The 23,878-nt window shown below is 46.6% G+C and overlaps 1 protein-coding gene across 13 annotated transcripts in view; it reads right to left on the bottom strand.

Annotated features, from left to right (window-relative positions):
* The window catches only part of FOXP1 (forkhead box P1), a 390,897-nt gene that overhangs the window by 75,870 nt on the left and 291,149 nt on the right, over positions 1-23,878 (bottom strand). For 10 of the 13 annotated variants that reach the window (XM_040591471.1, XM_040591463.1, XM_040591464.1 and 7 more), the window contains 2 exons: positions 1,401-1,538; positions 224-313 (listed from right to left, as the gene is read on the bottom strand). In XM_040591471.1, coding sequence (XP_040447405.1) covers positions 224-313; positions 1,401-1,538 — 228 coding nt within the window. Of the gene's footprint in view, positions 1-223; positions 314-1,400; positions 1,539-12,081; positions 12,185-23,878 lie in introns of those variants that run through there. The other 3 variants (XM_040591473.1, XM_040591474.1, XM_040591469.1) reach the window with 3 other exon arrangements.

The following is a 23,878-nucleotide window of genomic DNA, read 5'->3' as shown; positions in this document are numbered from 1 at the left end:
AACATCAAGGCATGGTCCCCTGCTATAAAATATGTGGCAGCAAGCAAATGGAAAGCACAGGAAAACACAGGCGAAAACAGGACAATAACTCTAAATCTGAAAGCTGAGACCCGATAGAGTCAGTTCAGTTGTGCAATCATTTATAAGATGAATGACAGTTTAATAGCCACTAGACAGTCCCCGGGGATCTGCGGTTTGAAAGTAAAATGGGTATTGTCTGTACCTCTTTAGGCTGTTTTCCAGCATGTTGTTGCTGTAAAAGTTGAAGCTGCAACTGTTCCTGTTGTTTCTTATAAAACTCTTGAAGCTGCTGCTACAAAGAAAAGGAAAGATGGTAAGTAACAAAGTGGAGAGCCAATTCAGTGTCCCTTTTGGTGTAACACACAAACTGTGATGTGAAAAATAGCATCCTTTTATCTGTAATGGTCTGACCTTTAGTTTGAAACTCAACAATAAATTCAGTGCACACTGACTATTCTTGGCATTATCGTTTGAAAAGTAATCTCCAAAATGAACTGATGAAAAACATACCATTTTCTACACAAACTAATTAAAATAAGGCAAGGAATGACCTTTGATTGTAACAACAAAGCCAGAATGCCCTTGCTGAGAGAGCCTGGCGAATCTCTGTTGTGAAACACACATGCTTTCTAAATGATAGGGTTTGACTGTATTAAGTGTTGTTCAATACATGCATAGACGTCCTGGGAAATACTCTCCTCCTCCCCGCTCCCCAGATGTGCGCCGCGCAGGCAGCGCTCCGGCGTGGGCAGGAGGGAGCACGCAAGATCGGGCTGGGGTGGATGCTGCCACCCGCCCAGGACTCGTGAGCCCCCGCTGTGCCGTGTCCTCTGATAACGGAGCCTTGGGGCTCGTCGGTGGCGAACTTTTCAGCTGAAAAAGGACCACGGGCTGTGAGAAACACTGACACACCGCACGGCATACGTTGGCTGAAATCAAACAGATTAAGGCTTGCAAACCTCTCTGCTTTTATTGCCACCGTATCCATAGTCCTTTACAGTTCCAGATGGACGTAACGACGTCTAAAATGGCAAGTGTCACCATACTACCGTGTTTATTCCCATTAGTCAGGACACACCACGCTTTCTGGGGGATGCAGGCAAAAGCAACAGGGACATCTGCCGAAGTCCTGACACTTAAATATGCATCTGTATTATTTAGCTGATCTTGGAAACACTCCTAGCACTGCTCCCTGGATTTGTTTCCAGTAGCTATTTCTAGAATTAAAAACAAAAGAGCAGTCAGTTCATCTCAGCGCATGGCTGCTCCAAGGTTTGGACCTGAGACATGGGCAGCTTCTCTCCGCAGGAACGTTTTGGGAGGCGAAGCCCTCCAGGATCTGCAGGGGCCACCCGAGCAGCTGTTAAGGAAACAATTACCTGTTGAAGCATGAGTGCCTGCTGCTGTTGGAGCAGGACTTGGAGTTGCTGGGGAGTTAGCACTTGTTGCTGGAGGATCTGCTGCATTTGCTGGGGAGTGATCACTTGAGGTGTCATCATAGCCACCGACACTGGAACCTGAAACACAACAGGAAAGTGCAGAGGGGGTCAGAGCGCATCGCCGCAACTCCCCCGCGCCACCCACCACCCCCGTGCCTGGCACCGGGGGTGCCCTCACAGCCCACCACAGCGGGCAGAAGTACCCACCACACATTTTCCCAGCGACTAAGTTCCCCTTTCGCAAAACATTGCTCACTTATAAGAATTCCCATTGCAATAACATGACAAACACTGTTATGATTTAATTATTTTTACAAGAATCCGCCAACTAGGTCCTTTCCCTCCCAGAAAGCCCTTGCAGAAATCCAGCAGCCCAGTATCCCAGGCTGATGCGATCTAGACCCTATTACGACAGGTTTTTAAGGAAATTGAAGGAAGGCTCAGTGATGTGAATAACGGCACTAGACTCCTATGCAATTTTAACAGAAAGGCCCTACCACGATGTCTTTACCATTCCATATTCACCCAGCATACAGATGTCTTCAATTCTTTCATATTATGTGAGATACCATTAAAAGCCGCTTTCCATGACATTTCAGTGACAAACAGCTACAGTGATGAACTTGATAGCATTTCATATTTGCAACTGTTAACACGTTTCTGCACGGGCATCTTTGCAAGGAACCTGTACACTGTATCTGAAAGGATGATGTCTTGTTCAGATAAAACACTGACATTAAAATGACAGGCTGTCTTGGCCAAGGTTACACAAATTGTATTCAAGCGGATACCTAATGACAATGCTATGAATTCTGCAAGCTTTCTAGAATGTAATTTAGCTATTCAAAATAATCACTGCACTTGTGTTTAATTTGCAGACTACATGAGAACCATTTTGTCAGTCCTAGTAATGCAAGAAGACTATTTCCCGAGAAACCCACCCCTCTACCCTCCACCCCAAAAAAGGAAAAGAAAAGGAGAAGAAAAAAAAAACACAATAGAGGAAAAGACAAAACCCATATGAGTTTTAACAGTAATATTTAAGCACCTGACTTTTCTATAGTTTCAAATCAAATACGTGACAGCAAAAAACTAAAAGCAGTAAAGGATATACTTTGCTAAAAAGGATCTCCTGTCATCTCATGTATTACAATAAAAGGTAATAATATGTTTAGCACTTTTTCTGTGCACCTCGTTTAAAAAAAAAAAATCAGCAGACAATAGCTGATGCGAAGATAAAGGAGTTTAAAAAAAATATATCTTCCAGTGTAGTAGTAAGCAAGAGAGAAATGCAGTATTAATTTTATGTAACATAATGTCTTAATATGCAGTTTATCTTGACTTTTTCACATGATTTGTCCTGTCATTTGCATAGCAAGCTCTCATTCCTAATTTCACAGTCATTATGCACTGATGTCCTGATTTCTCAGCATCACTAATTTTGATGAACTAAAAATGGTTCCTGAAGGTCAGACGCATGTACACTGCGCATCTCCCCGTGTTGTTGTGTACATGTTGTGTGCCAGGGCCAGACACGGCCTCGGAAACATCTGAGCCAAGCCCCACGCAGGCTCACGCGCTCCGACATCCCATTAATGCAAACTCGGCGAGGTCCCCAGCGCGCTCCCCATGGCACCAGCACCTTCCCGTGTATCTAACGTGCTCCAGGCCGGTGTGAGTGCAGGCAAATGGAGATTAATTACGGGTCAAACGCCAGTCCCACCGAAGCCAGTGGCCGTTCTCCCGCTGCTGGCATCGCTTGCCCATGGCTACAGGAATGCCACCGCCTCGCCACGCAGGACCAGCCGCGAGGACACTGAGTCACCGGGATGGATAACCCCATTATTTCAGAATACCTTAATCCACGCGCTTTTAAAAACTTTTCTGGGAGTAGAAAATTATTTAATTAAATCCTGCCGTCACTGTCTTCGCCCCAGAGTGTGACTCACCTTCATTATTCTCCTCCCCAGAGAAGTTTATTTTACCCTCGGGTTTGTACTACCTTTCTGAAGTCGGACTGAGCAAACAGAAGAGGAAGCATGTTTAAGTATGTTTTCTGTGCCCTTCTTGGAAGATAGACAACACAAATACTCTTCAGTTAGATTTATGACGACAAGCAGGGATACAGACAGGAATAGGGTGGGGTGCTGTAAACCCTACACATCGGTGATTAATAGAAGGGCCGCATTCTGCCGTCAGCTATGTGGAGACAACTCCCATTCACTTCCATGGCTTTTTGCATATTTATCTTGGGACAAATCTGAGGATTTGACCCTACCTTTGAAAACTGGCCATGTACCTTCCGGTGAAGAATCTCCTAGCTGCACACTCTTTGCTAGAACAGAAGCATGTAATGAGCAAGGGCAAAAACCCCGAAGTGTGTATATGTGTATCTATATGGCACACCTAGGAGTGCAAGTGTGCGTTGATCACTCAACTTCATTTCACCATCCAAAACCCCATTTTCACACCACATCTGCCCCTCTAGAGAAGGTCCTGCCTTCCACCTATAAGCACGGCAAACAGCCACAGCTAGCCAAGGTCTGTACTTCAGCTTATCACAAAAGCAACCCAGGGAAACCTTTCACAAATCCAAATAAACCAGAAACTACCGTGTTAACAACGACACGCGTGTCCCAGGCAAGCATGGTCTCACGTGCGGTTTGAGGAATTTAAATAGTTAAGAATGATGGCCTATATATCCACTCTCTTAACTCCCAACGTCCAACTTTTTCATGTAGCTAGTCCCTGGTAATACTAGGAATCAAAGGGCATGCAGCACCAGCAATAGGCTATTATAGCCCACACTTTATTACCCATTACTACCGAGGTCATTAGCGGTAAGAGTGATTGTACCGGTCTTAACCTATTGATCATTGTAACTACTATCATTTAATCCCGTGTTGAATGTCTGGAAAGCTGCTAAAGGCACACAAGAGAGAGTGCTTTAGCGATGAGAAATATAGCCAAAGCTTGGAAATTACACTTTGATTCATAAAATCTAGCCAGTGGTTTAAATCAATAGTATTTAAAACAGTCATGTAAGTTCTTAACTACAGCTCTCTAATATTTATAGGTCCCTTTTTGAGTGTATTCAGTCAAAACTAAACTTTATTTTAGATACTGTGCAATATACTTTACATTATGTTAGATAAAAAATATTTATTTCTGATATTTTGTCTGATAGTAAATGAAACCTAAACCGAGGGCTATAAATTAATTTTAGATTTCTATCTCTCAGATGTCAACTTAAACGTGTTGCCAAAAAAAAATTACAAACCAACTTTAAAAATGGCTTAACTGTTTAAGTACATGAAAACGAGCGTGGTTTATGAGTTAACAATGAATCACAGAAGGCAGTTTATGAAGAACTAAAATAATTCTGTCTTACTGCCTTCAGGGAGTTGAAGTTCAAATTAAACTACTGGCAGATATATTTAAAGAATGCTAAGTTAGCATGCAGACCAGAAATCAGTCTTTTCTTTTTTTAACTTGTTTATTTTCCACATGAAACACGATTGTTGTTATTGATATGATTAATGAACTACTTTTGGTATTGTTGACTGATAACAATAGGGTGTGGTAGATACCCAGCTGCATGTAAACCTGGCAGCAAAGGTAAAAATACAGCTGCAATTTGGCTTTCGGAGCTGTGCTAGTATAGACCTGCTGACATGCTAATACCATCAACGGCAAAAAATGTCTTTAATACTCACAATTGTTTTCAGACACTATTTCTCCCAGGGTTTTTTGCCTGCTGTTCCTCCACATCCCCCAAAAGCCTGCCCATCCCCCCCCCCCCCCCCCCCCACTACCCCTGAACACAAGCTCTGCAAACACGCTGTATTTTGGTGAGACTGACCAAGGAAAACTTCCACCAACTTGGACCAAGTTCACCTTTAACTTCACACCAGAGTTACAGCAGGGATGCATCTGTCACTCCTCCACGCAACCCAGACAAGGGTCACAGGGATGAAAATGATTTAGTCCTATTTAATCATTTCCATTCCCCCATATTCAGTTATATTAATATAATTAAATACTAGCTAAATAATTTCAAGTAGTTTAATCTTGTATGAAGTGGGGAAAAAAAAAAAAAGAATGCCATTTTCACACAACGTGCCTTTGTCGGATACGGTTGTGGTCCTGTTAACTGTTAGCAGGCGTGCATGGAAGATGGGGAGGATTTCCTTAATTCATGAAGAATAACTCTGCCAGAAAATCTTTTTCTCCTGCGATGTACGTTCAAACTCGATTTCAGTAAGACCTCATTCCAGGCACCTCGGATTTCCAAACAGCAATTCTTTGGTTAAAGATTTTGTGATACAAGTCAAACGGGACAAAACATAGCTGAACACAGACAGAGCAAGTTGCTGAGGAACAGTTAAAAATACTGGGCTACAAATAAAAACAGATACGGCTGGGCAAAACCAAACAATTAACTCGAGCTGTCTTATTAGAAAGCTATTATGTGCAATACATTTAAAATGTCAAAAAATCTCAGCCGGAACAATACAAGCCAGCTTTGCTCATGCCACAGGAGAAGATAAACCACTGATACCCTGGCAAGCAGAGCAGCACAACGCCACAAGCCAGAGCAGAGCCCAGCAAAAGAGCTGCAGGCAGGACCTGCTTCCATCCCGAGACTAGAACATTTCCGACACAGTATTTCATCCTCCGAACCAACAGCAAAAAAATGCCGCTGTTAGAATTATTCACGCAGAACCTGCAATGCTGTTTCATTATGCAAAACGGAATCTCACTTTTAGAGTTAGTTATTTTGCCATAATAAGGCACAACACATAAAGACAGGTAATGTTTATTATATTAATGTAAAATCAGCTAAGTAGTCTGTCATTAGCATAACAGTTCTCTTCGTAACAATACAACTCCCTATTAAAAGGGGAGGGGAGCCCTCTTTAAAATTAAATTAGCATTTTATTATTATAATTTTGTTTATTATATTTTATCAGGAGGGAAGATCTCCCTCTGACCCACGGAAGGCAGTAGGATGGGCTATGCTGACATTCCCCGACATGTCAGGGTGTCTGCTGTCTTCTGCCTTCTCTTCTAGCTGAGGAAAAGCGGGAATATTTCCCTATTTGTTTACAGAATGAAACATCTGATCTTATCTACCACTTCTCATGCATACCAGGTTTCTCACTAAGTGCCAGGATAATTGTTTCTGCTATAATAAATACCCATTTAATTTGCATAAAAATATAAAGTTTACATAAATTAAATCCTTTCTACATCTAACATTTGTCAAATACAGACTAAACCAGAACACACACCACCAAATACTCATTTAATAAGCTGAGTGAGATTTCAACCTCGAGATTATCATCATCATTTTTCACATTTTAAAAAGTTATCATTTTTGTTTCCTGCTCCAGCATGAAAGGAAAAATTATAACCCAATATACATGGTTCCTAACAGTGGTGATATTTTATGATGATTCAGTTAAAAAAAAAAAATCCATATATTTTTTCAGAGTTTAGTGCAAGGAAATGTTAGATCAACATATTCTGTCAAAAAAGCCTCAAATAAACCAAAAGCAATCCTGCTCAGAAACATCCAAAATACCCCTGAAGCCCTTTAAAACCCCTTGAAACCCTCTCCCCCAAACACCCGTAACACACAGAGTGATCAGCATGTCAGACTCCTTACATTTGTGTATTAATTCATACATACATTAAAGAGAGCTTAATTAAATAATAAAAGAGCGTGATTGAACCAGCAACATTTAATACACCTAGAATTCCATGTGAACAGAAAGGAAGTGTTACACACAGGGGCTTTTTTGCTTTTTTTTCTTTCTTTTCCTCCCATGGCAGATTTTTAAGAACTGCAACTCACGACAGGTTTCTAGGGAAGGATGAGCCCTCTGTCCACTCCCTGACTATTTTCTCCTGCAATAACTGAACCCCGTGCCACCTCTACAGACTTGGGGCATCTGAGGAGATACATATTGTCCTGGCCAGCTGAAAAAAATAGCGAGCTCTTGAAAAATATTCACCTGGTTAAACCGTGCTGTTTATTTCCCATACAAAACAGAGCTCTGCTTAACCACTCAGCCAGGCTTTGCTACTCTTGTTGCAAGTGTAGCCTTTACAACAGTTGTAAACTTTATTTGCTTAAAATGTGCAGGTTTTCTCACCTATGGCAGACACCTACAGCTGAACATCACAGCTAAGCACAACGGTGCAAATTAGATTCTAATGAGAAAACGTCAGTTGCTTCTTTGACAATCTTGCCATTCACTGATTTACTTCTAATGAAGACACACTCCAACCAGCAAGCTAGCTGTGTTAAAGGTCAAAGCACGTTCAAAAAAAAGCCCCACAAAATCAAGGGAAATGGGAAACCCGTAAAGAAACCTTCTCATAAAGTGGCGTGGCAATTAGAGTAATTGTGCAAAAAGCCACCTTCGGTAAAAAGTAGAAGAAATTAAGCTGCCACTACTGTAACAGGTTAGATGAAAATCAAAATTTAATGTATTCTCCCTTGTGTCATCTTGTTTTGTCAAGACATCAAATAGAATTGGAAAGTACAAAATAACAAGCCCTTGAGAAATCACAGAAGCCGACCTTTTTGATGTTGTTGGTTTACCTTGTTCTCAGTTATTTGAACAATGATGTTTCAGATTTAAGGGCAAGATAAAGCTTAAAAATTAAAACCCGTTGTCAGTTTGGGGAGGAGGGGGGTGTTGTGCCTCCCAAACAAGACAGCATCTTACCTAATCAACGAAGGCAAATCTGTCCCGAACTAGCGCACAGAACAATTAGCAATACCTCCTATTTTTTCAATATTCAGTCTGGGTTTTCTAATATTCATTCAACTTCAGTACAAACTACACATCCTCTTGCTAGCAGAGGAAACTGCTGGAAAGGTTAAAAAAAAAAAAAAAAAAAAAAAAAAAAGGCCGTTGGAAGAGATATTTGCCAGTGCTGCTTCTCCCCCCAATCTCTACACTCTCTACACTGCCACTTTACATCTGCAGATGAGTGCATGATGTATTTTTTTTCCCCTTCCTTCTAACTGGAAAGCAAAGTTGAGCAAGTAAGCACCTTATAAAAACAAAACAGTGCAGGACATTTTAACTCAACTACAGCAAAGTAGTTTCCAGTAATGCAGTTCTGCTTTCAATAAAACAAACAAACTGCTTAAACCCAGCCAAGCCTTTCACCAAACAATAACAAATTTAGCTTATGGTGTCAGGACTTTCCCACAATCTAGTTTTGCAGGTGTTGATAAAACTACCCTTGCTACTGCTTTTCCCTAGGAAAGGGGGGAGAAAACAACATCAGTAAGTTATCTTGCTACAGGGAAAAGTAGATCCAAGCGCTGTGTCCTTCCAGCTTAGGTTTGACAGCAGCTCTAAACTAAGAAATACAGAACAAGAAAGCACAAGAGCTTTGCAGCTCCTTAAACTTTTGAATGAAAAAGATCCTTCTCCCCTTACCTTTCCCTTCGGCTGCCCAGGACAGGCAATCACAAACACAGAAACCAAAGCATTTCACACTAAAACAGTAATTTGTTCAGCTTCAGCATTTTAAAAGCAACGTGATTCTCGAGCAACATCAGTGCTCCAGCACAGCCAGGTTCAAATGCCGCAGAAGAAATTGCTCTGACTGCCCTACATCACTTTTAATGCCTAAAAATCCCCTTTCACCTTCTCCGCACAACTGTTGCAACCCTTTTCTTCCTTGCACACCACTAAAAATCAACTCAACTTGCACAGACGTCAAAGCCCACCGTCCATTAGTGCAATAATCCATCTGTGACCCATTACAACCCAGGGGCAATACGTTATGACTCCACAGTGGTGCCTGGTAAGTACTTACACCCCAGCATAAATTTCAGCATGGGGCTGAGCTGCGCTTTTAAAATGCATATAGAGGGCTCATCCAGCTGTAGGAGAACGTGAGGCACCCGCACCTCCCTATGAGCAGTGAGATCCCCAGAAAGCCAGCACTGGGATTACATTGCTTCCCTGTCAATCCCATTATATTTATGACTTCTCTCCAGTTTAGCTGAGTGACTGGTCAGAGCATGTCTCAAAGGTTTGTTTTGTGTTTGGGTTTTTTGTTTTTTTTTTTTTTTTAAAAAAAAAGCAAAAATAACACTGCTTAGAAAAGGGAGGGCACAGTGGTACAGTAAAGTGTATGTCAAACAAGACCAGGGGAAAAAAAAACCAACAAAAAACAAGTGTAGCAAACAAAAAAATTTCAAAGCAGCCCTTCCTATCATAAGCTTTCTGATGATTTATGGTTTACCAACTCAGCAAGGTTACGCAACACTGCATGCCTTTAGATGCATTATTTGAGTCAGTTGAGATTTAATTAAGATCACAGCCTCCAAAATCCCTGTCAAATGAAAATTCACAGAAGACAATACACTATATATCCTCATGCAGATAGTCTCCATTCCATGCTCTGGAATAACATAAGTTAATCCTCGTTTCTATGGTGGCAGACAAAAGTTCACTAATTTTGTTTTCTTTTGACACTTGTGTTGTTTTCTGTTTTATGTCATGAGATCATTCCCTTTTGAGAAGGGGGGGGAGCTGATATAGGGGGAGAGGAGGGAGAGCAATATGTCTGAATATGGCAGCAGATGTATTTTGACATTCTCACAGCTCTGCTGTGATGTCATCAAGTTTTCATATAATTAACCCCTGCCAGTAAGAGCATCATTTCATGACATCTGTCCATTGGGAAGAGGAGGAAGGAGTTGGGGACAAAACACGCAAAGTGCCTTGATCTTGCTCTCACGCTAAAACCAAAACCAAACGAAATTAAATTCAGGCTACAAAACAGCATTCACATCTTCCATCTCAGCAACTGGCGTTCCCCAACTCATTATCTGCCCCAGCTGCCTCCTCACCTCGGAGGGGCTCGGAAAGCACATGCCATGCACATCCAGCTCATCCCTACCGCCTTCTCCTCCTGATGGTCCTGGCGCTGGGGAACCCCTTCCCTCCATCGTCCAGTTCCCCTCTATGCCAAAGAGAGGCACGTTAAATAAAAGAGTATTTTTTCCAGGGAAAATGCTAGAACTTTACCTCATTCCAGCGTATTTCTATTTGCATTATCGTAATATCTGCTTGCTTATCTCATGGTTTAGAAATGACAGGTGCTAGCGGTCTTTTGTTTGACAGGCCACTACACAAATAACTGTCTTGCCTGAAAGGGCTAATGCACTACTAATGAACAATAAATCAACTTTGATTATAAAGTGTCAGACCAATCAGTTTGCAGTTCAGCTCTATCACAGTCTAGGCCAAGGCAGCTACTCTGTTTAGGCAGGATTTGGATTTCATCTCTGCAGCCTTATCAATGAAATTTTTTGGAAGTAGTCACAGGAGCTCGCTGAAAGCCCTCTGACAGCAGATTTCCCGCTGGCTGTGAGACGAGAAGAGCACCCGCTTTTAGAGACTTCCTAGGCTGCTACCGCAATAAACACGCGATCAACAAAAGCCATTTCTTAACCAGACAGAAGCCTGCTCTAATAACATATTGACGCAGAAACACGCATTTCAGCCCTGACTTTTCAAAAGAGCTAGAAGCAAAGGGAATTGCTTTTTAACTCAGTGTACAGCCGTGCAAGATGCCTGAAAGCTCTGCCCAGTAAAGGGGTACTCAGAAGGGCCCGATCCGGCACACAGGAATTCAGCAGGGAGGGAGGGGGGACCCCTCTGCTGTTCCAGCTATTGCACACGCACAGGTCACTCCAGGATCGGGCCCGGAAGCATCAGGCATGAAAATCAGCTTTGATCCAAACGAAAAAGATTGCAACATTTCAGTTTATCTATCCAAAGTCAAACTGGCCCGCGGAAGTCACTTTTTTTATTAGAAATAAACTTCAGCGATTTGTTGCAGCGCGCTCAAATAAATCCGACCATTTCGTTTTCATAACCAGATCTCGGTCACCCCGAATGATTCATGTTTCCTGCCAACAAATTTGTTTTTATTTAAAAAGCTGAAACGGCAGCGCCGCGACCGCGGGCAGAGGCAGCGGGGCGCGGGCGTCCCGTTAGAGCGCGGCGGTGCCTGGGACCGGCCGAGACCCCCAGCGCTTCATAAAACGGGCTGGCTTTGAAGGAGTTAATTCCAAAGAGGAAGAGTGCATGTGCACTTTGCTCTAAACTTACCACCCACTTCCTAAGGGTTCCCTCCTCCCCACCGCCACCTCCCGCGCGCCGGGCGGCCGGCGGGGCTGGCACCGCGCTGAGCATCCCGCGGCACGGTCCGCCGGGCTCCCGGCGGCGCCGCCAGCTCCGCTCCCCCCGCTGTACCGCCCGCCGAGCCCGCTCGGCTGACCCGGCCCCGCAGCCCCGGCGAAGCGCTTTGCGCGGCTCTCCGCGCCTGCCGGCTGTCCCCCCGCGGGGCTGCGCGCCTAGCTGCGCGCCCCAGCTGTCACAACACGAGCCCGGCACGGACCGCAACACTTGGGAAAACCTCCAGCAAGTTGCGAAGCGCCGCGCTGTCCCGTCCCGTCCCCACCCCCCGCCGCGTCCCCCCGCCTCCGCGGCCGCGCAACCGGCCAGCAAACTCAGCCAACAGGCGGAGGCCGGCGCACCCCCGGGCCGCTGCCCCCCCTCCCCGCGGCACCCACCTGGGCGGCGGCGGGCGGCGGGCGGCGCGCCGGGCCATGGAGCGGGCTGGCGGAGCGGTGCGGTGCGGAGCCTCCGCGGGTGCGGGCGGAGTGCCGGGGCGCGCTGCTCGCGGGCTGCCGCCGCGCGCCGCCACCCGCGCGGCCCCGCCCTGCGCCGCGCGCACACCCCGCCCCGGAACGGGGCGCCCCGCGGGCCCGGGCCCCGCCCCCGCCCCCCGCGCGGCGGGCACCGCGCGCCCGCTGCCCCGCGGGACCCGCCCCGCCCCGCCCCGCCCCGCCCGCCGGGCCGAGCCGTGCGGCGGGGGCGCCGGCGGCCGCACAAAGCCCCGGCGGGCGGCCCGGGGGAAGCGCCCCCCCCCTCCGCCGCAACTTTCTGCCGTGAGCAGCGGCTCCCGCTCCCCCCTGCCTCCCCCCGCCGCTCTGCCCCGGCAGCGCAGGGGAACGCGGGCGGAGAACGACCTACAAACCCCCCCAGCAAGCCTCAGCCTGCAGCAACGCGGGGCAGCACACGGCCGGCCGGGGGGCACGCTGTCACCCAGCGGGGGCGGGCACGCTGTCACCCAGCGGGGGGCGTCGCCTCCGGCCCCCCAGCTCCGCGCACCCCTTGGTGCCAGCGGGGTCAGCACCCTGCGCACCCCCAGCCAGCTCCCTCCCCCTCCCAGGCGGGCAGGCTCAGAGAATCGCTTCTCGGCACAAACCCACCCTGTCAGCGCGCCGTCCCCAGCGCCGTCCCCAGCCCAGCTGCTCTTGCCCCTGGAGCCGCGCTCCCCTTCACCTGGGGCAGCAATACTTGGTAAAAATCGCCGCCGCTATTTCATTTTTGCGTTTACATTTGCGCACCGTTTGCGAGGGCGCAGCGGCGCTGCCAGCCACTTGCCGCGCAAGTCCCGGGGCGGCAGAAGCCGCCCTGCCACCGCTCCCAGGCGGACCAGCACTCTATATTTGCGATGGAGACAACAGCCCTATTAGTTATGCCGCTAAAGAACCTCACAAGAGGCAAAGACAAAGGATCCAATTTACTGACAACTTGTGATCTGATGTTAAATGGGACGTGATACGGATTGCTCGTCACCCTGAAGTGTTTTCACGTCAGATAACAAATTTATTAATGGGATTTTTTTCAGGTCACAAAAATGTGACCCCACCCTCTTATGAATATTTAATAAGGGACTAAGGGCATCTTTTGCAAGACCCTAAATCTGCCAGAAACAGCCTACATGAATCAGAAAGCGCCTGCCTCTTAAAGGGGCACGCACCCACCGAGCGGGTCAACACGTGGGGCACGGGCACGGCCGGGATCCATAACCGCTACACGCCAGCCAGGCCCAGCGGCGAACACGCACACACTCCAACGTGCTGGATGCTCCATAACAGTATAAACCGGTAGCACATGCAATGAACTGCCAATAACTATCACCTGCAGTTAAGAGAATCCTTCCTCTCCCGGATTTCAAAGTAATCCCCAGGAACTCAAGATTGCTTTGGGGAATACACTACAGAACACACCGACTTAAACTTTTCAACAGTTTCTCTTGCGGACCTCCTGCTCCTCCTCCTCGCCACTGTGTTTGCTGAAGAGCGTCCCTGTGGCAGCATCCCCAGCTGCCCCGATGGCGAAGGAGCACCGGCAGCAAACGGCTCCGTGCATGTAATATGCCCCTGTGCCAACCTGAGAGCCAAAACACAGAAGGGGCCACGTCCCCAAGCATCTCTGCAGACCAGTCATAGGATGCTCCAAAGACCTCATGCTGGAAATCTTCTATCTACCTTATCTTTTCAGCAAAAACTTCTCACTCACACACGACCCTCAAGCCTATTAAGTCACATCTTAAATTCTTGTTTTCCATTACGGCCATAACCAAGTACACGCAGCATCAACTCAAGACCAGTGCCCTCCTCCTGCCCTGATCCCCTTTGGACCAAGCTCTCACTTACAGTATTTCTAAAAGAACAGGGGACTCTGAAGCCTACCGCTTTGTTCAAGGCATTTCTCTTCTTTCCAGGGGCAAAAAAAGCAGCATGGCAATGCAAGCACAAGGCTGCAAACTACATGCAATGCAAAAACATAGTGCTGGGCTCTGATACTGACAGTTCTCCCCAGCCTTGGGCAAGTCACCTAGAATTTTATATATATATCTATATATATTTTTAATTTAAATGGCTACCACATTGAGGATGCCTCTCTGACAGCTCAGTTTGTAACTTTCCTGGCTGGCTCTGGGGTCACCTCCATGCCCTCCATTTCAAAGGTAGTCAACGGCCTCAACACTTCTGTCTCCTCCATCTGCAGAACGGGGGCAATACTACTCATTTCAGTATCTCCTAGACCAACATTTGCAAAACACTTTGAAAATGAAAGATGCTGTCTAAGCACTGAGCACTGGCCACAGAACCCACGAGCCGTATTTTAAAACATTTTATACCCTTTCATATAAAAGCTTCATACCTGCAAGCTCAGCCAACATCTGCTGTGGGCTAAAAACTTCAGTCTATGCCCTTAGTAATGGAGATGGTAGCACTTGTTAAGTAAGGTCACCATGAAATATAATGCATTTCTAAGCCAGCAAAATATTTTAAAAGACCAAGAAGAACCATAAACTCCCATTTTAATTCCATTCAATTATGGAGAGTCATCACAGACAGAGACAATCAGACAGGGATGTTCAAAACAGAACACAAAGTAATACATTAAAAATAACTGGGAATGAGTGTGGCAGACTGGCCGGCTATTTGGCACCACATGCCCACGAGATCTGATCCATATTAAGCGTTAGTAGCAACACATAGGTGAAAGAAAATAATCACTGGACGCTAGGCTCCAAGGTCCAAGTGAGAGGAATAGATATGATACCGAATGCAGTGGAATAAATGGGGCTTCTATGCCATTATTTTACACGTACACTTTATTCACAGTTCTGCAGGTATCTATCCATGCAGAGGCCATGGGCTTGCCTGCAGAAAAGCCTCAGCTGCCTGTGGGGCAGGGGAGAAGGAAAGAAAAGACAAGACCATCCACGTAGTTCAGCCTCCTCTAACTGAGCTAACCTGCCCCAAATTAGGAAATTTTCTGTCTAGTCCCAATACGAGGCAATTTCTACCTAAGGAAGCGATTCATCCGTTCTCATCCTCGGACTGCTCCCCTGGGCAGGCAGGGCCAAAGAGGTCCCACTTTGCTCTCCAGCAGCAGATGGTGGGCCAAATCCTGCACCCTGCTGCTAGGGAACAAATTTGGGAGTAATCTGGGTGCTGGTGCTGCTATGGCACAAAGGAGCCCACCCACCCACCCACCGGAGCCAAGGCCCGGCCTGGCGAAGGCAGTGCCACATCAGCGCTGCTCGGCGCAGGGGCCAGAGCCACGGGCCAGTTTAAAAGCAAGCTGCTGCTTGCAGTTCTGAGGGAAAAAGCAGTCTCGGATACTATTCCCACTCCTGGATCCCCAGGCCCATTTTTGTGGGGTTAAATCACATTTTCCTGTTTTGAGAATGCTTCATTTTCCCTTGTTGCTGTCTGAAAGACCTACAAAAACAAATGGGGAAAACAACTGACTAAACAGGAAACAGTGAAACTTATTACCCACAAAGTGCTGAGAAAAAGGACAAAGTAAACATATTTTTTTTCGGTCATTTCTAATACTCTCCGCTAGTGCCCTCGTGGTAAAATATCTTCAGGCAGAAAAGTGATTTTTGGGCTGACGGTGTCTTAACAAAACAGCACAGCGAAGCAATTAACATTTCAGTAACACTTGTGTCCCTGTTGCTCTTCAGTTTTTTGATGTGAAACTGTCATTTTCCTTATTGCCCCTGCAAATTCTGCACAAAGGCAGCTCTTTAAATCCCCTCAGCGTTGTACAATGGTTTAAATTTCACTTCATGGCATGCTTTAAATTACCATTCACATCTTCATTTAATGCATCATTTTATAATGCCAGTGTTACTAGTTAATTTATATATACACAGCAGGATGTGTCAACATTCAGGTGAGTTATGAATATGATTGTGCAGGAGTTATGGAAGACATTTCAGCAAAATTATGGTTCCCTCTAAACATAAAAATATTAATAATGAATCAAACATCCCAGGTAAACAACAAATTTTATATAATTGCACCCCCCATGCTTCCAGATAAATAAATAAATAAAAATGGCAACATTTTTGCTCCACATTCATATTTGATTGATCTTAATAAATTGCCATCTCCTTTCCTAATAAACTGTAATCTCTTGTTTCCGCCACAAAGTAAAATTTATTAGCACACTCTTCTACCAGCAGGTCTGCATCACTCACAGCACAGTGTGCAAATTGTTCCAAGTATGCCTGGGCATTATTCATAATTTATTTTTCTGCCCCAAAGTACACAATATATTGAAAGGTAATCACCACTAACTGTTCTCCGTTACTTTCCTTAATTATGTGAGATAGCATTTGTGTCACGTACAGTAGAGGAAATGCTGCAGTTTCCATTAAAACTCCATTTTTTTTGCCACAGGTTGAAACACAGTGTTCGCACAGAGAAAACCTGCTTAGGACAGGAAAGACTGGAGGTGGTATCTGGTAGGAGATGGCAACACCTCCACTTGAAAAGAACAACCCCTGTCTACCAAAATAACCTACTGGGCATGACAACAGCGATGGCTCCGAGAGGAAAAGTAGGTGTTTTGGCGTGATGATAAAGTTGCCATGGTAAGGAAAAAACCACAGAATGAAACATCAACAAAACAAATGTCAATCAAACCCATTTTTGCCCGTTAAGTATTAACCAGTGAACTCCTGGCCACCCCAGACAGAGCATCTCCCCCTCACTGCCCCTGGGCAGGCAGGTGGGCACTGCTGCCTGGAGCGGCCCCGGAGCCCCTGGCTGTGCATTTCGGGGTGCTTCACCCCCCTGGCCGTGCATTTTGGGGTGCTTCACCCCGGTGTGGGTACAGCTGGTGCGAAATACGGCGTCAGACGCACTGCCCTCTCCTGGCAATCTGCTTCTGTCATCAGGAGACTTCATGCCTCACCTCACCGCAAAGAATCCCATTCTAAAAAACTACACCACAACAACTTAGATACACACTCCCCTATGCATCAATCAAAATAAATCGCATTAAATACGGGCCCCTTTATGCAAAAGCACCTACCAGTCCGTTTCGCACACAGCCCAGGAGCGCCAAGCTATATATTCTGGTTCATCTGTGAGAATAACCTGTATCACCGCTGGGCATCACGCCGGTTTTTACTCACTCTGTTGGGAACACATGTCGGCGTATTTTCAATAAAACACCTTCTTAGCAGTAATGGGCCACTGTTCTCATTTCAATGGTCCCCAAGGTTTCATGATACAGTATATTTAGCTGGCTCATAGTTCCAAGTTTTCCTCCAACATTCAAAAGCTATTTTTAATATTTTTTTTTTAAAGGAGGCAGCCATGGGAAGAGCTTTTGTTCATCTCTTCTTTGGAAAGCAGAAAACAGTTGACTTGGTACATGCAACAAAACAACTCATAGTATTTCCTAAAGAGGTGTTTGGGCAACGGCCCTCGTGGTTCGACAGGAACGCACGGAAAAGCTCCAGCGCTGCTGATGCCAGATGGGGAAGGAGCTTGAAAGCGGCGCTGGGATCTCTGCTCCCGCTGGAGCAAGCAGGTGGCACCAGGAATCAAATGCACCTCCAAAATGCCAAAAAGCAGCAGAACAGCGCAATTCCCAAAGCTGGCAAACAATGCTAAAGCCAGGACAACTTCCCGCAGGCAGGAGGACACAGAGGAGCAATCTGAGATGACCTCTGCTCGCCATACCAGACTTGCACAGTATGCTTGCTGCAAAGAACTACCAGGAGGAGTTACTAAAGGATTATTAGCTCGGGTTCCCCTGCATACGGATAAAAAGCGGTTTTGGAAGCAGGGCATGGCGAGGGGGGGCCTCCTTGCAACCACCACACTGTGATGCACACAGGGTGCTTCTCCTCCTCCTCCTCACTGTCTCTGGGTTAGAAGCATCCCCTCATTTAGCCTGGCAGGATGGGAGACGGGAGGGAAGGAGAAGCCGGTGGCATGCTGCAGGGCAGGAGGAGACCCAGCTTTGGCACAGCCAGCCCCTGGCCTTTGGCCATGTCAGTCATTTTGAAGCCGCACACCTGGTTTTACATGGACGAGAAACAGCCAGCCGTACAGGCTAAGCAAACACCCCAGCCAGAGGACTTTGCACCCGGGGTCATCCGACCGGCTCAGAGTCCTTTGTGCGGCGCTAAGCAGGGCTCACTGTGTGCTTTGGGGTTTTCCTTTGTACTTCCACTCCAGCCATTCACAGCGCGATGCCACGATCCATCACTTCTTCCCAAATAAACGGGGCCCAAACTGAACTCAAGACCAGGGTCCTCCCCTCCTGCTTCCCTTCCCCAGGCAAAAGGGGCTCCTGTCTGCCAGCAAGGGTTACGACCCACAGACGTTTCCTATCCAAATCCAGCTGACCCTTATCCCGATCCTTTTCTTCCCCCTAAGCCACAAGAAAAAAAAAAGATGCTGAGAGGTAGCAAGTCTCGGAGGCAGGAGGGGATGAGGTGGGGCAGCTGGGACCCACGCCTTTGCTGCCCCCATCATAGCAAAGGGTGAAAAAGCAAATAAAGGAATTTGTCTGGCATCCCTTAAAATGAATTTGCCTTCCTGTAGAAAGAGAAACCCCTCAGATGTGCCTCAAGACCCAGGGCAGGGCTGCTTGGGTTGGAAAAGCACAAACTCACTGCAAAGTGTAAGAACAGAGGAATACTACAAAAATCCACGTCTGTGAGTGAAACCGTTATTTATGCTCTGGAAGGAAATGACAATTCTCTGCCGTTAAATGCAGCCACTTCTCGGGTAGATGGTGGCAGCAACTTCGCCGTACAGAGCTCTGGAGGAATTCAGGACACCTGAGGCACCAAATCCTTCACTCGAATGAAATTGCAGGGTGATTAAGCAGAGAGAATGTAACTATCCAAACTGTAATTTGGCCAGTACAATGGATCTAACACCCCTATTCTTGGGAGGAAAGAAAAATAAGTACTGTATTTGAAGTTCAAAATCTAATTAACTATTTGAGAAAAAGAATTCTGTTTTTAAAAGAAAATTCCTAACAATATAAGGAGAATTAGTGCCAAAGTTTTTGAAGAACCGCATAAAATGGTATGAAAAACGTATGATATTGTAATAATAGGAATGACTGGATTTGCTCAAACGTTCCTTATACCTTATAATACAAGAATAAAATACAGTGTAAATCCTTCTATCTACATAAGTTCCCTGTACAGAAAAATCTCTCCTTTAATAGGTTTACACCTTTAACATGTATTAGTTTGGAAAAGTCCTAGGGTATAATTACCCATCTTGGCTTGGCACATTAATAGCTGTTCCCTCCATTTACTGATTTCTTTTACTGGTCAATTTGCTATTTTACTACGCTGCTCTTACAGCTCAGCTTCCCAGTGGCACTGGCCGGCAGCAGACCCTGTGCCGGGAAGGTGAGATGGTCCGAGCTGGCCACAGGCTGCACGCTGCCTTAGGGAGGTATTTCTGACATCTTCCTCTCAGCCATCTGCACGTAAGATGCTCGTCCAGGATGCGGCATTTGCATCCGCATGTGCCAGCGAGCCACAGGTCCCAGGCAGAAGGACCTTTGGGCCACAGAGAAAACAAGTCAAGCAGGGCTTCTTGCCACCTTGCTGGCCACATCTCCTCCAGGTCGCTGCAGACCGTGCATGTGCCCCACAGAGCCGTGTCTGCAGCTACACAGTCTCCTGGCCCCGCATCCCCACACGCTGCTCCCTCCCACTGCCCCCACGCGTTTCCTCCCAAACCCCTCTGCTGCCTTGCACCCCTCAATTCCTCCTTTGCTCCAGGCTTTCTCTGTTGCCCCAAATTCTGCTTTCTGCTCCCCTGGAGCTCCATCCCCATTGCTCCTCCTCGCTGTCCCTCTCCTGATGGCTTGAGAGCCCTGGGGAGATGCTCGCCCGGGACAGGATGCTCACCTAGCTCCACCACATACCTGGGTAAGGACCACTTCCCCATCACAGGGAAGGGACACCCATCATGATCTACCCTCTCAGTCCCCACAGGTTCACTTTGCATCTCTCAGCTCCAGGCTCAAAGGCAAAGCTGGCATTCACTAAGACTCCATCCAGCTTTTACAGGTTTTTCAACAGTTTAAGAGGGTTTTCTTGTGTTATAGCGGAGCCATTCATTTAATGGCTTCTCAGCACTGCCATTATAAACCAGAACTTTTCAGGTGTTTATTACTCAGCTTTAAAAATTGGCTCTATGCTGAAATTTGGCAAACGAAGTGTCAGCCTCGGAGAAAATCTTATTTTTTGCCAATTTTGTAGACTAAAAAAATGACCCCATTTTGGCCTCCATAAAAATGCAGCTTTTGCTGCCTCTGTGACACCGGTGAAGTAACAAGTCAATATTGTAATATTGCCAGCAGAGCTGCAGTGATTTAATGCCTAAAATTGCTTTGAAGGTGAAGAGTGCTATTGAGCTGCTAATTATTAACTATTATTACTGATCCTGCCACATAACAAAGATGCAAACAGAAAACAAAGGGAATAGGAAATGTCACTGGAAAAATGAGGCAGAATTGAAATGAGGGTCCAGCGCTGAAGACGGAGAAGCTGGAAAACAAGGAGCACTGGCAGGGTGGGGCCCTCCAGCCAATGCAAGAAGAACGAACAAACTTAATATGGAAATATTATTTTTCGTTTTCCAGGACGGTATTTCAAACACAAATAAAATACGACTGATACCACGTAGCTCGCTCCACGCCAAAGCTAGCAACAATGCAGGATCAAAATCAGCTCTAAACCAGGCTGAACTGAGGTCAATAGGGACCTCATATTGCTCAGCCGGAGCCAAGAGAAACTTTGCCATTTCTTTCAACATGCAGAAGACAGAGCCTTGAAGGTGCAGAGGACCAGTGACCTCGCCTCGGCAGCCTGGCAAGACATACATCAACAGAAAAACGGGCTGAGAATTTCAAAGGGCCCAAAAGGTGTAAGCATCCCCCAAATCTTTGGGATGGTTTCAAATGCCGTTTGCACGGGAGCAGCAACACCCGCATCACACACGCCCCAAAATCTGTTCTAGGTTTGATCCGACTCAGCTGAACAGAGGGGAAAGTGAGCTATCTCGGCGCTAAACCTCCCAAGCCACTCTGCTGTATTGCCTTCCTAAGGGACTGCGGTTCCATGGGATACAGGTAACAGTGAGTATTTCTTCCTTGGGGGAAGAAATTTCCCTGTGGAGAGTGCCGTGTATCAAAGCAGCTGAGGGAAGTTACTGGGGCTGCTTTAAAACACGGTAAAAAGAAAAAAAACACAACAATTTATCTTTCAGGAAACTTTCTGCTTGTCTAAGTGGCAGCTATTTAAATACAATTAACAAGCAAATGATTTTAAAATTACAATACATTTAGTAAGGCAGCATCACAAACAATTTGCATCTCATTAAAGCGTTTGAAGCTGCAGAATCAGCCTCCCAAACGGGCTGCACATCAAGCGGGAAACCCAGATGCAGTCATCAGCTTCTGCACCATCCCTCTGCCACCGGACACGTGCTGGGGGGGGCGGCTGAGCGGAGGGGCTCAGTGGGCCAGCAGACCCCTGGCCGGGCCAGCCCTGTGGGGAGTTCTGGCCACCACTCACGGCACAAGGAAGGATGCCACGAGCCAAAGCTTTGCTGGAAGTGGGTGTAAAACGAGGAAGGAAGGAAGGAAGGAAAAGGGGGGGGGTGCGTGTGCATGTGGGATGGGCACTTTTTAATATACATTTGTGAACAAAGAGTTTAAAGACATTTCAAGCTATTTACTCAGCTATAAATATAATTAAAAGTTTATAGATTATACTGCCACAAACCTGAGATTGCTGCTGGGTTTGGACACATTAATTCCCAGGAGCCTGCTGCAGAACAATCCCATGCCGACGCGTGCAGCAGGAAAAGCCTCAAACAAGTAACAGTTTTAAAAGCTTCCAATTCACTTTCAACTGTGATTTACTGTGGTGGCTCCATTTAACCTGGAGGATGCAGGAGCACTTCGCAGATCACACACCACTTCCCCACGTGCCTTTGGCTTCCTTTAGAAAGCCACGCTGCCGCACTGAGACCCACTGCCTGGATCACATCCTACGATGCAGGCTTTGCTGGGCACAGCTTTATATGGGTACCTGGGTGGGCAAAGGCCGCTGGTTTTTTCTCTCAGCGCAACTCTTGCCATACAAGACCTTCACCTTGTAGCCCACAGAGGGAACCGACCTGGCAAGGGGCTGGTGCAAAGCCAAAGCCGTTGCTGGTGGGAAAGAAGGAAGGACATGGTAGCTCTACAGGTGATAACATTAACAAATTCCTCGGTGAATGAGGAATGCAGCCAAACCGCCTTAATTTCAATTATCAGAAGGCTTGAAGGCAAGCCTGTCCATGAGAGAGGATGTCCCTGAATAAGTCACTTTTCACAATCAGCCTCCAGTGCTGGCCCTGTCTGCCAACAGCAGTGACTTACGCACCAACCACACCTTTGACCCAAACGCTTGCTCCAAGGTACTTCACGAACTGAAAAGGCACAAACAATACTTTCTCCAAAGTTCAGCGCAAGTTTTGATACAACCTTTTACTTTCTGTGCCTAAAACTGAACAGGCTCTGGCACCGCACGTGACATTTGTTTAACGCTGCGCAGCACAGTTATATACAACGCTGGCAGGAGAGAGCGAGAAAATAGTTTACAATTGAATCTGCAGAGGAAATTTGGGTAAGTTGAATGTAATTATCCATTTGGAAGCCGGCCAAGGGCTGGGACTACTCAAAACCAGGAGGGAAGCTGTAAGAAGCGACCGGTTTAGCTCGTCCTTGGAAAGGCAGCACCTCCGAGCTGCCCTGCCAGCTCTCGCTCGTGCTGCTCGGCAGGGACAGTGGGGCCGGCCACATCTCCCGTGCCGCTCCCGCCGGGGGGCTTCGCTGGGACCTGAGGTCCTGTCCCACTGCTGCGAGACCTGTCAGCAGGGAGGGAAGGGGAGGGAAGGCTGGTGGCACTCATGTCCCACAGCCCCTCTGCAATGTGGGTGGCAGCTTGAGCCAGGGAAGCCCAGTAAAAAAAAAAGAGAGATGGAAAAAAGAACTAATGATAAAAAGAATACTGGTAGAAACAAACCAGTCATCGTCTTGCCAAGGAGTGTGCGCGCAACCAACTGCTGTGGGCGCAGCACACCAGAGAAGCGCCAGAGCCCTCCGGGGGGTTCCCAGGTCTCTCCATCCCTGGTGCCGTCACCGCCAGCACGTGTCACCCAAAGCTTCCTGCCCAGAGGTGCCACCGAGTATTGACACAGGCCTCACACGTTTCTTTTTCAGACCTGTGGTTTTGTAGTTTGTCAAAACAGGATACTATTTAAATTTAAAATGTTACGATTTAAACAAGGATGAAATAGTTATTGCTGGGTTTAGCAACCTGACATCAGTCTCTCCTCGTGTCCACACCGCTTTTCGTTTTTAAAAGACCTCTGTCCACGTTTGCCAGTACGCTATCTCTGCGAACCTGGATGCGAAGACAAGTGCCTAAGCAAAACAACGATCACTTTCTATGAATTACTGAACATGTGTAATTCATTTATCTGTAATATTGTGCTAAACTCAGCTCCAATTAAACAAATGAAAACACCTGCTTAGCACACATAGATCTTTCCATACCTCAGGGGAAGACACATCAGTGTGCTCTGTAGTACAATCTGGCTCAGAAGCCTACACTAACAATGCAAAGCTGGGATGTTGTTTTGTTTTGGTTTTTTTTCTTAAATGCACATA

This window comes from Falco naumanni, chromosome 4 (genome assembly GCF_017639655.2).
Source record: "Falco naumanni isolate bFalNau1 chromosome 4, bFalNau1.pat, whole genome shotgun sequence".
NCBI lineage: Eukaryota > Metazoa > Chordata > Aves > Falconiformes > Falconidae > Falco > Falco naumanni.
The sequence above is the reverse complement of the archived record's forward strand: the minus strand, read 5'-3'. Positions and strand labels throughout refer to the sequence as shown.